Below are 17617 nucleotides of genomic sequence, written 5' to 3'. Positions count from 1 at the left end.
CTAGGGTTCTTTTCTCTCTCATCTAAGATCTCTTTCGTCACTTTTGTATTAGAATTAGATTAGAAAGAATAGGGGGCATACCTCCAGATAGACTCAAGAGGGGGCACGCCCCACTCACACATAAGTTGCATAAGGCATTGAGACCTTGACTCGATGCTAGTTGTTTCATGCTGTCATATTGTTAAAGGGATGTAGCCTTAGCTTTCTCATATTTAGTAGATAGACCATTGGTATCATTCCTCATTAGAGGAGGAGACCCGGTATGGGATCTACTAAAGTAGATTAGAATTAAATTAGAAGGTTAAATTAGAAGGTGTGGGGTGTATTAAGTAGATTAGAATTAGATTTAAAAGAATAAGGGGGCATACCACAAGATAGATTTAAGAGGGGGCACGCCCCACTCACACATAAGTTGCATAAGGCATTGAGGCCTTGACTCGATGCTAGTTGTTTCATGCTCTCATATTGTTAAAAGGGTGTAGCTTTAGCTTTCTCATATTTGGTAGATAGACCATTGATCTCGTGGGCCAGGAGACCCGGTGTGGGGGTGTACGAAAGTCCGGTTGAGACAATCCTCTTGTATCTTGATTTGTGGCTTGTAGTATATTTATTTCTTATGTCTTCTTATTCTAATAAGTATTATATTTTTTTTTTTTTTCATTGAATAAAAAATATTGTGATTAGTGACAGCATGTGAAAGCTTCTTTTGATTATTTATTTTTTTATTTCAAGTGAATTTTATGGCATTTGGACATTTGTAAGCATTCCAATGGGTGAGAAAAAAAAATTAAAAAACTATATACGCGATCACTTTGCCCAATTTCAAGAAGCTCATATAAAAAGGGTTTATCAGACGCCGATAGGGATGGAAAGGTCAATTATTCTAATTATTATTTGACTAATTAGAAATTGAAATCATGGAGTTTTCATTTAAGAGCCCTTTAGAAAGCAATAGAAAAAGAAAGTCCTCATTTTTCAGAATGAAGGACCCCTAGATCTTAATTGGTTCAGTATTTATCTTATTTTAAAGAAACATAAAAAGACAGACTTTTGAGATGGAGTACTGCACACAAATTACAGAAGAAGATAGGAATACCCGTGAAAAAGGGAAGGACAGAGATATTCACATAGGGTCATATCTATTGTAAATATGATATTTGTTTTCTTTAAAAGATACCGAGATATCTCACATGGTTTGCACTAAATTCTATCCCTATTAAATTCACCCTATCCTAGTCCTTAGAATAGGGTCACTTTTATATTTGTGACACACTGCCCACCGCTTAACTGTGGTTAATAATTAACTAGTGGAATGAATGTAGTTCACACGTGTAAATTCATTAAGCAACTAGATGAATAGTTTTTACAAATTCATCCAAATTTAATTAAGTGCATCAAACATTAAAACAAAAATTATAAAACTAAATTAAGACAAAAAATATAAAAATGACTTAAAATTATAATATAAAATTTGGAAATAAATATAGATGGAGGCAATGATTATTACCCCTAAGTGATTGGTTTATATCTCTTAGGTTACATAGATGTAGCAATCTCAATATCACAGAGAGATAAAAAACTTAGAGAACCAAGAAAAAGAATGGACCAATGTGTAAGAAAATAAAACTCACATTATCAATGATATTTGAGGTCTCATTTTTTTGGATATATAATCCTACACTCACGTGATGTTAATTCCAAAAATTAAATTTGGTTAGAAGCGATTATATGCCATGAAACTAATTATCTTCATCACAAGGAGGTATTGGATAGCATGAAGTGTGAGACATTAAAAAAAAATTCTTTTTTTTTAAACTTTAAGTTTAGTCAATAACACACTCGCCACCACCCGATTTGAAATCTAAATAATTGTGACCTCTTTGTATTAAAAAGTAAGTAATTTCGTCGTACATTTTTCCTTGTTGGAAAACTTCAAGACATACAAACAAGTGCACGCAGAGAGAGAGAGAGAGAGAAGGCTTTGGATGAATCAACCAATTTCAACAGTTTCCTTGGATATCTTAAGAGGAGTCTTCACTATAGTGAAATAATTTTAAGGCTTCGAAGATGAGAAACAAGTTAAAATTTCTTTTGGAATGTGATTTGCATAGAGTGTGAACACAAACGATTGTAAATGCTGGAGAAATCGAGTTCATGTTTTAGAAAGAAAAGACGAGCACTTAGACTTGATTTCACTTAAATATTGGCTTTACACCAACAAGGGGTATGAAGAAGAAAAACAAAGAGTTTTTAGCCTCACGTAAATACTGGATTCATTATCATGGCTACAAATATCCGAATACGCTATTAAAAAGTAATTATTTATTCTAATAATAAACCTAATGTCTCTCACTTTTTCCAACAATCTAAGAATGTGAATTCCCAAAATTTCGGAGTTCTCTTAGCTTTCTATAGCCTAGTTCATGAGTCCCATATCCTAACTCAGGACTCGTTACCCTATTTTCTCTCTAGCTCTGAAAACTCATTTTATTCTTGCAACACATGTACAACTCCTAACCTAATAATATAGTATCAATAACAGTCTCAAATGTTATCGCACAATGAGAACAGATAACTCCACGATGTGTTAAGCTCAACACAATGAATATTAATTCAGAAGTTACAGGGTGCAGAAATGGTGTTGTATTAACGACACCGACTTGAATTGGAATCTTTTGATTAGTGACAAATTATAGAAGTGCTGTTGGCTTGGAAAGAGTACTGGGTCATGTAAGATGCAATGGGTCAGTGAGATGCTCATGGAAGTTATAGATTTAACCAGGGATTTGCATAAACTTGATGATGTATGACGCTCTGTTTGATTGATTAAATCCACTCCAGAGTGATAACTTGCCTGTTGGAGACACAGGCTACTATCAAACACAACAGGTTTTATTGGACATAATAACCGAAGTTAATTGCTGCATAACTGTCAGAAAAGTAAGGTGTGCATCATTCCGAAGATAATACCAGTAGAAAACAATGTCTGGAAACGCAGCTAGAGAGCAGAACTTGGAACCTGGCTGCTCCGAACTGCTCAAGTGAGTCCAAGATGACTAGCCCAAGTCGTGTAATGAGCCCAAAAAATCCCAATAAGTTGTGAAAAATCAGAATATGTTAAAAATTGTGTACAAGATGGATTAACAAATTTAAATCGAAAAAAAAAATCCCAAAAAATAAATAATTTATATGAATTTAAGTGTAAATAAAATGAAATGACTTAAAAATTTTGAGGCCAATCCCCCAATCTTCATGCTTAGTGTGAATCAAAGCTGCCAATCCTTGTCAATGCTTCTTCAAAAACTCTTTCTCAAAACCCCCGAACCAAATTGGTGTTTCGAGTTTGGATCTAGTCGATCCGAGCTCTTGAAGGTTTTGGATCCTTGAACTAAAATATCACAAATCCAAGAATTTTCTTTCTTTTTATGAGGAAATAAGCCCACTGCCAATGATTTGGATGAAGAACCCAAAAAATGGATTCAGGGAATCGTACATTTCGAAATTGAGTAAAACTTACATCGATTTTTCAATCTTCAAGTTTTCTCAAATTTATGATTTTTTTGCTCAAATCTTATCTATCTAGTGAATAGATCATACAAAAAAGAGTATACCGGCAACATTTGGGTTTAAATAGGTGTTTTTCATTTACAAAACAGAAGAAAATATGGGGGAATTTTCCCAGAATCCTTTATATTTCAATCCCCTTCTCACACTCAAGTTCGGGTGATTCATCGGGTCACCCGAGTTTCACAATACCAGGGCAAGTTGGTATAGTGGCTTACCCAAGTGCTGTAGCAGTAGCAGTACATATACCGCCCGAGTTCTTTGTTTTCCTTTTTTGGGTTGAGGGGGTGTATACGAGCTCGACATTGACTCAAGCTTGTCCGAGTAAACTTGCCCAAGTTTGCAAACACTGCATAAAATACTCAAGAAACTAGAAAACAAAAAAAAAACAAATAAGAAAGCGTTTGTCCTTCGTAATACACATGGTAGCGCTGGCTCGAATAACTACAAAAAGCATAAAAGAAGAAAAAGGGTCAAGAAATAGAGAAAAATACTTCATATCAAGTATTCGAAATAAAAAAAATTGGTTTCATACACAATACAAATCAATAAAACATTTTGGAAAGAAAAAGGGAATAAAATGAGCAAAAATAAAACCAGAAATAAAAATCAAGATTTCTTTTGTTTTGATTCAAATAAATTGTTAGGCCTTTTGTAAACTTAAATGGCTTTGGTGAAAAAGTGAGAGAAATTGAAGAATTCTTATTTTGGGTTCCAATACCCCTCAAAATTTGGAAACTCGATTTATCATATTTTGATTTTTGATACTACAAATTAATATAGCTTGAGAGGTAATAAAAATAATTTTGAAACAAATTGCAAGTTATTTTTGTTAAGAATCGAGTGAAAATTTTGAAGAAATGCAGACTGGTTTTTTGGGGTCGAAGAACCATGAGATTTTTTTTTTTTCTTTTCTGACTTCAAAGAACCATGAGATTTTTATGAGGAAATCTCATCAAAACCTCAAATTAATCAAAATACACTAGCTTTGGACCCAAAAAAATGTCTTCAGCAATTGATTTCAGGGGTTAGATAACAGTAAATCAATCATTGATTTAAAACAATAAAAGACATTTTTCTAATTGATTTCAGGGGTTAAATAACAATGAATCAATCATTGATCCAAAACAAATAAAAGACTATATCTTAAGACATATTTTTCTGTCTTATTTATTTATTTTTAGGGCACTGGGTGCCTTGCCTAAGTCTGTGCGAAAACCAGTCCAGTACCCTGCCAGCCCCTACTTAACTTAGCTGGTCCCAAGTTGACTCAGCCAGGTTTAAATCACTGTAAACATCAAATGCTTCCAAGAAGGAACAACAATTAAATCACTGTTAACATCAAATGCTTCCAAGACGGAACAACAATTAAATCACTGTTAACATCAAATGCTTCCAAGAAGGAACAACAAATGGCAAATACAGAAACAATGAACACTAGAACCTGGAAACACTATTTTTATTTTGGAATAATGTGAGGACCTGAGATGAAAGTTCGTAGACGAATGAAACATCAACTTGGTAGATGTATGAAACGTCATGAGAAGAGGGAAACATAAATAAAAACTTAAAAGTTTTATGATACATCTTCAAACCCTAGAAAACACCAAATGTCAGGGATTGAGATTCCAACCTTTTGGGGATTTTGATCCCAGCTTCTTGGGTATTTTGCTACCAACCTTAACGTGTACGATAATCTAGGATGATGTATATTCTTTAAAGTAAGGATTTTATTATTCATAGCAAGAAAACAATGCAACTACATTAAAACTGTAGTTGTGCTGCTAGCTGGCTATAAATAAAGAAAGTTATCAGGTTGTCATGGTCGCTAAAGTTGAGATCGCAATCCTTAACATCAGGAATCGAGATCCCTATCAAAGGGAATCGAGATCCTTGGGAGATCCATTTGGGGAGCGACAGAATCGAGATCCTAGAAAGGATCCTAGAAGTAGGCGATCTTGGTATCAATGGTAAACTTCCATATTTCCTATGATATGTGGAATAGTTTGTTAAAATGAGTGACATAAGGAATTGAACAACTGAAAGGTGATTTTAATGACTCTTATGTGATTTGAGTGTCATTAAAATCCCGTGCAGATATAAGGATGCACAGAATTTTTCTGTTAGAGTGTTTAATCAAGGACACAACAATGTGTGGAGATTAAACTTAATGATCTCAATTCTCAAGTAAAAATCTGACGTCCAATAGAGTGATGAAAACCATTGTATATTTCCTATGCACTTGGAGGTTTTACTTACTGGGAGAATACTCCTAAACCAAGATCACTGATTTGGCTGCATGTGCCTTCTTGATCAACAAGTAACAAAATTTACACCATCATTCATCATAAAGACATAAGCCCTGTGCAGGTAGGGATGCATCTGACTTCATTGTTGTGAAGTGTTTGTTCAAGGACACTAGTCAAGTACAACACAGAAACTTAATGATACTAAGAAAGGAAACGATGTCCAATAGAGAGATGAAGACCATTGTATATTTCCTTAGCACTTGGCGATAAAGGTATTATTGGCCCTGAGGATTCTCTGAGCCCTAGACAAATACTTTAACTTCAAGCCACTTATTGAGCTACAAAAAATTGTCTCAGCAAGCAACTTAGTAAGATTTGTGGGAGGATTATGCCATGAAGAGCAATAAGTCCAGAAAAACCAATTAAATCATGCACATCTATCTCATTTGAAAGACTGTTGCTACCATGAGTTTTGGAAGAATAAGCACATAGGTCATAAATACCCACCAAAAGGCACATGAAGGATGAATGCAAGAAGGCTTGCAGAACAATCTATTCGCAACCATGATATTAGGCACACCGATGGACTTCTAGTTAAAGACGCTCTAGTCACCAGAGTACAATGCCATAAGCATTCATAAAGCTCGTATCATCAAGACAATCGATCATTTGACTTGTCACTCAAATGGTGCAAAGTTTGTAGAACTTGTCACTCCAAGAGTGAAACATTAAGCAGCTTGTTGTGAGGAAAGCAGAAGATAAAAGATCATGGTAAATTATTAGTAGTAATTTCCTTTTTCCGAGCTAACTGAGAAACGCGTGAGTGATGAAGGATCTTGAATGATCAAAGGTATATGCTTGAAAGAGAGACTCGCTATCCCTCATGGATATCACTACTCATATAAAACCGAGATCCTGCCATGATGAAATAGTAGGCAAACTTGTTCTATGTGAAACAATGTGCACCTCTTTCTTGCTAAGTTTTGCCACTGAAACAATTTATGCTATGGACGAAACGTAATTTGTAGCACTAAGGGCACTCAAAGCATGAAGAATCAAGATAATGGACAAGCGGCATGTTGCTAGGGAAGCATAATGCAGAAGGTCTATGAATCCATAATGTATATGTAAGGACATAAATAACACTGAGATATGAAAACAACAAGATAAATTAGTCACACGTGAACTTATCAACTTTTTAAAACTTCCATACATAAATCACACATATGTACACAAACACATACCTGTGTCGGTAAGCATATATACAATTACACAAGCACCTCCCAGGGAACTAGGTCACCCAGACTGGCAGGATTGCCTGGTTCCCATGTACTACATATTTTTATTTTTTACTTTTTTTTCAGTTTATTTATTTTTTTAAGATAACAATTCTCACAATAGAGAACTACTTCGCTTTGCCGATCCAAACTGTTTTCCTGGATCACCGGTTCAACTCGCCAATCCGGGTTTCTAAACATTGACAGATACAAATAAAATGGACTCCTCTCTCCATCCCTTGTTAGCTATACACAGGTATGTATGTATAAGGTCCACGCATGCATTTTTGTATGTACTCATGCACATATGCGTGTGTGTGATTTGTATCTACCTATATATGCATCCACAACTACGCATTTATGTCAGTGGTATCCACTTAAGGTGCCGACAAGATATGTTATTGATAACAATCATAATACTCATGATATTTCCTCAAAAAAATTCATAATACTCATGATAGTTATTATATAATGTAAGTTATATAAATAACAAAAAATATGAATATATATAAAATAATGCAAAATAATATGATTATATTTGATATTGTGATGCCTAAAATAAAAAATATCACACACCTTTTTTTTTTTTAAAACTTTGATTGTGAGAATGGAGCCTAAGGAGTTATGTTGAGGCGTCTTGCCCCCTAAACCCATTCCCCACATATAATTTAAATATTTTATGATACATATCTAAAGGAAAAGGTATATATAAGGTTGCAACCTTAAAATGTAGAATTAAAGATGCACCTCAAAAATCATTGAAAAGGATTGTTTTAATGTTGAAAAACCCTCTAATTGGTCATCTCGACATCGAGATCTATGAAGATGGAAAAAAAAAAGATTGAGTCCTTGAAATAGTGTATCTTGCAACACATTATCTAAGACCGTTCATTTTCAAGATTTTCATATGTTTATGAACTACTTGATTTTGATTATTTTTGGATTTCAAAATTTTATAATTAGATATAAAAATAGATTTTGAGATAATCCTAAGAATTTTTCCATCAAAATTACATGCTATAACAAAATTTGGAGGTGCGCCTTAATTGGATTGTTTCATGTTGCAACCTTATAGAAACCACACCCATATCTAAAACAGTTATATTTCACTGTTTCAAAAGGCAGTCACCATGCGCTACCTCGAGGCAACCAAATCCTGGGGCAGGCACCTCCTAGGCAGCTACTCAACTGTGAGGTGGCCTTGAGCATCCAGGCAGCAGCCTTACAAAAGAACCAAATTTTATATGTTTTAAAATTTTCAGCCACCTCAAACTTGAGGCAGGCACCTATGCGGCCAGGACAAGGTGCCAACTTATGATTCTAAAACAGTGGCTAATATATGATATCTCACTGAGCCATATATAATATATGTACAACATATGGAATTTTTTTTTTTTTAAGGTAAACTATAATGTACAATATATGGATTAATATGTCAGATAGGGGTCTTTGACAAGTCTCATCCAACTGAAACAGTCTACAGTATTTAAGAAACCTAATCAGCTCAACTACACATTATTCATCAAAGGAACATTTTCCTTTGCAATTGACAAGGGAACCTAGTCTGCAGCCAAAATATTTAATTCATGGTTATGATTCTAATATCAACAGTTCATCAATAAATGTTAATCATACCACACATAAAAAATATGCTATGGCTTTAAATAACAACACCCCACCCCCCCCCCCCCCCCCCCCCCCCCCCCCCCTCCCCAACAAAGAAAAAAACCACAAGAAATAAATAAATAAACAGAAGGAAAACAAAAAGGATAATTTTACATCAACAATAAGAGAAAAACAAACAACAATAACATCAACGCGTTACATTGATACCAACTACACAAGTACATGAGTTCATATCTTTGGCACCACTTTAGGTTGGCAATGAAGAGAGAAAAGATCTAAGCAATTACTGAGGAATTTTTAGCAGAAATGGTGTCAAATCAATCAAATATGCTAGCATTTGGTTCACAGCTTTGCCATTTGCATGGCACCGTTGTTAATTCTCATTTGCATTAAAAGCATCAATATTGAAGTCAACATAGCTCCCAGTAATATGCACAGTTTATTAATCTGATTTTAGTCTCAAAGCATGGACATTATTTAAATTCAAGAGATATTGCTGCTATTAAGTACGTTCTTGTAGTAAATTACAACATTTCCTTTTTTGAGTTGGCATTATTTGAAGTCTGAACCATTATCTGGGACGGGAACAATCAAACAAAGAACATTTGCACAAGCTGAGTAGCAAAAATACTATCATCTTTAGGCAACTTAACCAAATCCTTTATTTGGAAGCCCTGAACTGTAAAACCATATTCCAAAAATGCAGGAACAATTATTGATGATAGAAATTGGCTGCCCTGAACAGTAAAACCATATTGATGATAGAAATTAAGAGACAAAAGCAGGAACAATTATTCTTTTTTGATAAATAAGGCGGAACAGATTGTAAATGCAACCAGGACAGATAATTTACAAGAGAAATTTCCATCTCATACATTCAGTTGGCATTATTTGAAGTCTGAACCATTATCTGGGACGGGAACAATCAAACAAAGAACATTTACACAAATTGAGTAGCAAAAATACTATCATCTTTGGGCAACTTAACCAAATCCTTCATTTGGCTGCCCTTAACACTAAAACCATATTCCAAAAATGCAATTCAATTTAAGTTATCATTCCCAACTATATATTCATTCTAAACCTAGGACCCTAACAATGCTTAGGAAATCTAGTTGAAATTAAAGCTTAACAAGGACACAAACCTAAGGAAGCATTACAAATGGATAGAGCATATAATATCTCTATCACAACGAATAAGAAGGTAACCAGCATCTAGTTGATCAATCTTGATGGAAGATCTTCAGTTTCAGAACTAGAGCAACCAAATACTTTACCTCACTATCTGCATTATGGATCAATTTTGAGAATAAAAGGTTTCTTCTAGAGACCAAAATTGCACATTTGCACGAATTCCATGTCATAATCCACATACTTTGTCCAGAGGTGTCGAAATTGGTTCATAGCAATGTCAAGCCATGGCTTCATGTTTCCATTAAAGTGAACAACTGCTGCATTCTGAATCTCATCCATGCTTATGCTTGGATTGTAACCAAGCCCAAGTACATGCCATGACTTATCCAATGGCTTTGTGGTGGAGTAAAATGTTATCAGCCCTGGAGGAAGTGTCCCCAACTTCCACAAGGTCCTATTTTCATTCTGCAGCATCAAATAAACTTTGACCTCTAAGTACTCATAAAAAGAACTAAAAAAGTAATGCACAAAATAATGATAATTTCTAAAGGATCTCTCTTTTCTTTTCTTTTTTTGACAAGTACAAGTTCAAAAAGATTAAAGTAGATGACAATGCTTATATCAATTGATATGCAAATCGAACAGAAATGTAACTATAAATGTAACACACACAAGCAACATCCACAAGAACCTATTTTCAAACTGCATCAACAAAGTTTTTCTTATGATCAGAAGCATCGTGAGAGAAACACTACTGATATACAAGGAATTGCTGAAACAATTTATCAAACAGGTTATTCTTGGTAAATTGGATAAAACTTTTGGACAGATCCAGCATAGACTAGAATTCTGTAAATAAAAGGAATTTCGAGAACATAACCCATTACCGATGCAACTAAACAATCTATCCATATTTGTTGCTGCAAGCAGTTTCTTCTACTACCAACACATATTATCTTTACATTAAGCGAATAGTATTGTTTGTATTTTTATTGATAAACAAAGCAGATAACATTCCAATGAACAATCCAGATCTCAACGGTGCAAAATTACATGAAGAACAGACAGAAATCAAATGAACAGTTCAGAGCCCGGCATGTGTTTCCATTTAACGTTAACATGAAGAAGATGGATAGTATACCTTCATTAGTTCAGATCTAACTCATGAAATTTTCAATTCAAAATTGAATAAGAAATTGCCCAATTTCCTAAGAAAACGAGAATAGATGAGACTAGAAATGATCAATTAAAGAGCCATCATACTAGATTCTCCATTAATATTTCTATTGCTACCGCACATCCATTTTATGCAAAATTCAATCCAAAATTGAACACAAATGCAATCAATTTCCTAAGAAAATGAGAAGAGATGAACCGTAATACCAGATTCTGCCAGTAGTGGTATTGCTCAGTGCATTTTTCACTCCTCCAAGCATCAAGATCAAAGAAATTCATCCCATAAGCCCACCCACATGCCTTTGGATTGAACCGCTCCTTAATCAATGGGTGGGAGAAATTCATATACTTATCATACCTATGAAACGACCCAAAACAGGTCTCAACTGCTCCATTAACCTTCCCATCCATATCAATGTTCCAAAGACCAGTCAGATCCTTTTGAACAACCACATCATCGTCCAAAAACAAGATCCTATGAAGCTTAGGGTACATCTCAGGCAAGTAAAACCTCAGATGATTCAGCATTGACAAATACTTCGGGTTCCTAAACTTCATATTCGTTGTGTCCTTTGTGGCATTCTCAAGCTTGTTCTCAAAGTAAAACTTCTGCAAATTTGCTGATTCGAGCTGGCGAAGAACAGGAACATAAGAGGAATTGAGGAACTTGTAGTCTTCGACTGCTTTTACCTCAACATGAGCTCCATGAAGAGGCCTCGTCTTGAACCAGACCTTCATAGCTGCAAGGTTCATCTTATCAGTGACCACATGGAAGACATGCTTTGATGGATCGTTAGCATTCTTAACCGCTGAGTTCACCACAACTGAGGCAGCAATCACATTGTCTGAGAAGATCGCATAGTGATAGAGAGAGGGATCCTCGAGCTCAGGAGGCTCAGGCCTTGCATCTTCATATTTCTCAGGATGAGCAATTCGCTCCTCCATTAACCTCATAGCTAGGCAATGTAGACTCTTAGGGATCGATTTAGCAGCGATCAAGCTTGAGAAGGCCCCCTGCTTCTTCGCTTTGGTTAACTGCTCATTCACTGCAAAAATGGTGTCTTTAAGCTTCTGGATCTTAAGCTGGTTATCAAATGATTCCTTAGCCTCTGAGATCACCTGGCGTGTGAGCTTAATTCTCTCTTTCACCTCCTTCTCAAATTGTCTCAGAATATCTTCTTCAATTGGAGCATCAGAGTCAAGAAGTGATCGATATGATGGCTTAGCCATGAGATCTGTATAATTTCTTCTCAGATCTGCAAAAAACCTAAGCTGCTTAGAGTTCTCAAGCTTGAGCTTGCGAGCAAATGCTTCATATGCAGTAACGAGAGCAACGTGATCATTCGCTTGTCTATGAATCAAATCGAGTCGAGCTTTGAAAGGGTCAGATTTTAGGGCAAGGAAGGTTCGGCTCACTGCTTGAAGTGGCTGATGAGAACTGTAATGTCCGTGAGTTTGCAGAGTAGTAGGAGTATTAGGGTTAGGGTTCGTGGCCAAGAAGAGAGAGGCCCCAGCAAGGAAGAGGAGGGCAAAAGTGGCTGAGACACAGAGGCGGTACGAGAAGCAACACGTACAGCAAGAGGCTGCGCGGCCACTTCGGCGTGAAGGCCCCGCCATTGTTGAGTTCTCCGAGCTCCAAAACTACGCTCCCACTCCCTCTCTATCTTGCAGTGCTACTTAAATCTCTCTCTCATCAAACTCTCCTCGTCATTCTCTCTGAAATGTTCAGCGCGTGAATGTGCGCTTTAGAGTTGCTCGATCTGATCACGCCGCGATAGACGATTGATTAACCACTAATGCTTGTCAAAATGACGAGAAAGTACCTGTGTTTCTGAAATTATCACATATGCTCTCGAATTTCCGTTGTGATAAAAGTTTATATAGAGCCAAGGCATTAAACAATCAAATTAAGCCCTACCTTAAACGTTTTCACTAAAAAAAAATGTTGTTTTGATGCCTAAATATTTTGAATTTGATCATCTCAAGGTGAATAAGTATGAGAAAAAAAAAATAGAATTTTAATTTTAAAATATTGTATCTTATAACATATTTTTGGATCATCAATTTTTTAGATTTTAAAATTTTTTAAATATGTTCAAGTATTATTTTTAAAACTTTAAATTTTATAATTTAACATAAAAAATATATTTTAAAACTCCCACAAATATTTTCAATATTAATACCATATTTCTTTACACGAAAGTACGCTTTACATTGAGTTTTTAGACTTTAGAGCCTCAGCTCTATACGAACCGTACCCTCAAAAAAATATGCAAATGAACGACATATATGCCCATGTTGACCGTAGACTGCGTTTTCTTCAGTTAATATGACCATTTGGCACCCCGAAATACCATTTTCGCCCGAAGCGAGGCCAGCGCTATTATTAAAAAAAAATTTGAAATTTTGAGTATTACCTCATACGCATTTTTTTATTTTTTATTTTTTATTTTTTCTTAAATGCTTTGAATTTGAAACTTAAACTCCAAGAGTTCTTTTACCCCTTTTCTTGGAAAATTTCATAACTTTGGATTTCCAAAATGCAAAGTTTGTTGTGGAGGTAAGCTGGGCTGCCACCGGTCGGGGTTCGGGCCGGGATGCAACAAGCACACAGCCTCACAGACTTGCTGCATTGAGTACTTCATATTTTCAAATTCCAAAGTTCAAATAGCTTCAAATTTTCAAAATCCAAAGACTTGCTGCACTCCACTAGACTCCAAAGAGTACCTCGGATTTTCAAAATTAAACTTCCAATATAAATTCATTATCAAGATTAATTTGATTGAAATAGTTATTTATCAATGATTTAAGTAAGGGAAAAGGTTACATAGAGTCGAGGCTCTAAATAATCAAATTCGAGCCTACTTCAAAAATTTCACTAGAAGAGACTGTTTTGATGCCCAAATATCCTCAAATTGATCATCTAAACATCAAGATATATAGACATGGGAAAAAAATGGATTTCAAGTTTTAAAATAGTGTATCTATAATGCATTTTTTGACCAGCAATTTTCAAGATTTTAAAGTTTTCATAGATATGTCGATTTACACTATTTTTTAAGCTTTAAACTTTATAAATAAAGATGAAATACATTTTAAGGCCATCCACAGAGATTTCCAATGTTGAAACCACATTTCTCAATACTATTTGAGGGGTAGACTCTAATTTGATTGTTTAGAGCCGAGGCTCTATACAAACCGCACCCTTTACGCAAAGAAAAAGTTTGTAGAAGATTGAGGCCTTAAACAATCAAGTTAAGCCACACCCCAAAAAAATCACTAAAAGAGATTATTTTGATGTCCAAAAACCCTCAAATCAATCATCTTGACCTCGAGATCTATAGATATGAAAAAAAATAGTCAAGTGTGGAAAATAATGCATCTTGTAATGCATTATCTAGGCTGTCAATTTTCAATATTTTCAAGTATGTATAGATTTGTTCGATCTACGATTTTTTTTAATCCTTAAATGCTATAACTAGAGATAAAACTAGCCTCAACTTTATACAAACCAAACCCATTAGATAAATTTAAACAAACATTACCTGCAACGAATACGACAAACCCCTTAGCCATGTTCTACTCTATATTTATAAGAAAGTTTACACTCCCTTATTTCTTTATATACAATTTTTGGGGCACTTTGGTGGTGGCCTTGCCTAATTTAGTTGAGTCTAGCCCAACCCCAAATCATAGAAAATATCAATGACGCCTAATCTCACGCTTAAGTCCTAAACACAATCTCACGCTTAGAGCTTACAAATTATTGGAATAATGCACACATGCCATTGAATTTCAAGAGAAGAACACAAATAGGTGAGTAAAGGTAGAAAGAGATGGCAGCTCTGCCAATCAATTTCAAGAAAAGAAAGCTTAGTTTGGGTGTGCTTGGGAGATTAGCAGTTGATGTTAGCAATGCCATATCTTAATTCTGATTCGCACAATTCAAAGAAGTGCAACATCATAAATCCTATTTGCATTTGCAGAATTCAAAGAAGAACTTAATTTAGAGATTTGCTTAATGCTAGGTGGTCAAGGTAGCGGAGCGCCATAACGTGATTTTCGGTTTCATTCTTACATAGGAGGACCTTCTTCATTGATTTAGCCCATAAAACAAAAAATTAATTTGGTATTTTGTGGACTTATCTACTATATCATAGTCACATCTCAACAAGTCTCCATCAGCCGTCCATTTTGTCTTTCTGCTTTCTAATTCTACAATCAGCCTTCTACATTTGAAAGCTACTATCTTTTTGCTTTCTAATTCCCCAATGAGCCTTCTGCATTTGAAAGCTACTGATTTTACTATGTTACTTCATGATTTGACACAACAGTCTTATTATTTGGTCATGATATGTTATTTTTATTTTTATTTTTAATTACTGAAAATCGAACAAGTGGCCTTCTATAGTTACCCCAAAAAACGCAAAAAACTACTCAACACCACTTACAGTGTACTTCTTGGTCCAATTTATATTACCTTTATATGAAGTTTTTATAAGAACTAGGCTTCATGCAAACAAAATAAAGCCTCATATCAAATTCTCAACTGGAGGACACTTTCGGCAATGGAAATTTTTATAATGGCTCTCTAATAAGTTTCCAACATCAACAATAAATCTTGAAACTCAAAAGATGCACAAATCTCATCCTTGAATGCTTATTTTCAAGGAGAAATGGACGGCTTAGATAATTTGTTATAATATACAATATTTTTAGAACTTGAAATCCTAATTTTTTTTCACAACCACAATGGTCAAGCTGAGATGGTCAATGTAGATTTTCCCGGTGCTTGAATTACAATTTTCGGTCAGTTATGAGGTGAGGCTTTCACTTATTTTATAAAGCTGCAGCCCTATCAAACCATTACCTAAAAACGTTTTGGAACGATGTACGTAACGGACATGGATGCTTTCGGTATTTAAAGAAGCTATGGGTATGAAATTCGTCATTCAAATTAAAGTAATGCGGTGCAATATGTGAGGCCCAAGTGTCGGTGCCCGATCAAGCTGCATTTAATACACGCCCACACCTTTTTAACTATGGGTGCCGTTTGTATAGAGCTGAGGCTTTAAACAATCAAAGTAAAGCGCTTCAAATAGTGTAGTGGAATATGGTTTTTAATATTGAAAATCATTGTGGTGGTCTTAAAATATATTTTTATTTGTAATTATAAATTTAAAGCTTCAAAAATAGTTTAGATCAAACATATTTATGAAAATCTTAAAAATTGACGGTCTAAAATGTGTTAGATGCACTATTTTTAAAACTTAAAATCCATTTGTTTCTCATATGTATGCATCTTGATGTGGAGATGATTCGAGGATATTTGGCCATTGAAACAACCTCGTTTAGTTAAATTTTTGAGGTGGGTACTAATTTGATTGTTTAGAGACTAGACTCTATATAAAAATGCATGATAGTAAGTGTCATCACCGCCCAATCAATCAATGCACGGTGATGGAGGAGAGAGGTCGCATGGTTATAGTGATGAAAATAGTAGGGCAGGGAGGAATTAGATGAGGCACCGAAGGTGATCTCATAACGAAATTTTTGTATTTAATTGAAAATAGAAGAGGACATACCGATTGAAACGCGATGGAGAAAGTTGGGAAAGGGATGTAGTGGTGGACCATTTGAAAGAGGCTTACATAATTTAAAGAATATTTTATTTTGAAACTTTGTCGGCAAAGATGGCTAGCACTTTAGACTCTCATGTGCATGAAGAAAAATAAATAAAGAACGCAGTTTTTTTGGAATGGTAGCAGCAGATAAGGCCCCTAGCCCTAGCAATGTTGTCATATTGGTTTTAGAGTCTTCTTCGGTGAAGAAAACCCAAGAAATTCGGTCCTTCGGCCGATTTCTAGGAAGATTTTGGATTGTTTTAAAATTTAATATAAATAAATTAGATATTTATATATAAAAATAAAAAATATTAATGTTAAAAAATAAAAAATAAAAAATTATATTTTTATATAGATGTTTGCTTCAGCCAAAGCTTTGGCCGAATCAGGGCCGAAGTGGCCCGAAGCTAACTGAAGCAACAACACCAGGCTTTGCTTCACTTCGGTCTAAGCCAAAAATTCAAAAAATTCGATTGAAGCTAAGGGAATCATAATATTGCCAGATGGGTTTCTTTTATTATTTTTTCAACGGTCTTAGGATTAGGAAATATGATAGAATTTTAATGGTGGCGGTATATTTTGAAGGGAAGTCATTAGCAAAAATTTTAATTCAACACATATAAACCAAATCCCTAAAAAATCAGAGATGGAGAATTTGAATGATATCATCCTATAAGCCTTCTCACTAGTCTCTACAAAATTGCAGCGAAGATCTTAGTTACTAGACTAGAGAAAGTGCCACAAATGTTGATAAGCGAAACCCAATCAACATTCATTTAAGAAAGGCTCATTACGTATCGTATTCTTATTGTACAACCCAATCAACATTCATTTAAGAAAGGCTCATTACGTATCGTATTCTTATTGTACAAGAGTGTGTAAACTCAATAAAGCTTGACAATATAGCAGAAGTGTTGTGTAAATTGGAAATTTCTTAGTCATAGAATTTATATGCCCAAAATATTAA

At 34.8% G+C, this 17617-nt stretch overlaps 1 protein-coding gene and 1 long non-coding RNA gene across 2 annotated transcripts; both read right to left on the bottom strand.

The window, feature by feature from the left end:
• Positions 1–736: 736 nt before the first annotated feature.
• LOC148782534 (uncharacterized) lies at positions 737–8781 on the bottom strand. Its single transcript, XR_016054599.1, has 2 exons — positions 3783–8781; positions 737–2854 (listed from the first exon to the last, which is right to left on the bottom strand). It is a non-coding gene; the product is annotated as an uncharacterized LOC148782534 (long non-coding RNA).
• A 783-nt stretch (positions 8782–9564) lies between these two features.
• LOC18431074 (galacturonosyltransferase 8) lies at positions 9565–12744 on the bottom strand. The gene is made up of 2 exons (XM_006841205.4): positions 11234–12744; positions 9565–10315 (listed from the first exon to the last, which is right to left on the bottom strand). Exons 1-2 carry the CDS (start codon positions 12641–12643, stop codon positions 10040–10042), a joined length of 1686 nt encoding a protein of 561 aa, XP_006841268.1. The 5' UTR covers positions 12644–12744; the 3' UTR covers positions 9565–10039.
• Between the last annotated feature and the right edge of the window lie 4873 nt (positions 12745–17617).

The sequence above is a fragment of the Amborella trichopoda genome, chromosome 4 (assembly GCF_054954075.1).
Source record: "Amborella trichopoda isolate Santa Cruz 75 chromosome 4, AtrichopodaSantaCruz75HAP2 v2.0, whole genome shotgun sequence".
In the NCBI taxonomy this organism is placed as follows: Eukaryota; Viridiplantae; Streptophyta; class Magnoliopsida; order Amborellales; family Amborellaceae; genus Amborella; species Amborella trichopoda.
This window is presented reverse-complemented; position numbering and strand designations above follow the sequence as displayed.

What these genes read in the sequence shown, in the direction of transcription:
- LOC18431074 (XM_006841205.4), bottom strand. Translation starts at nt 12,643, where the DNA reads ATGGCGGGGCCTTCACGCCGAAGTGGCCGCGCAGCCTCTTGCTGTACG. An exon ending in ACCACTACTGGCAGAATCTG is followed by an intron (nt 10,316 to 11,233) that starts GTATTACGGTTC and finishes TTGATGCTGCAG; the next exon opens with AATGAAAATAGGACCTTGTG.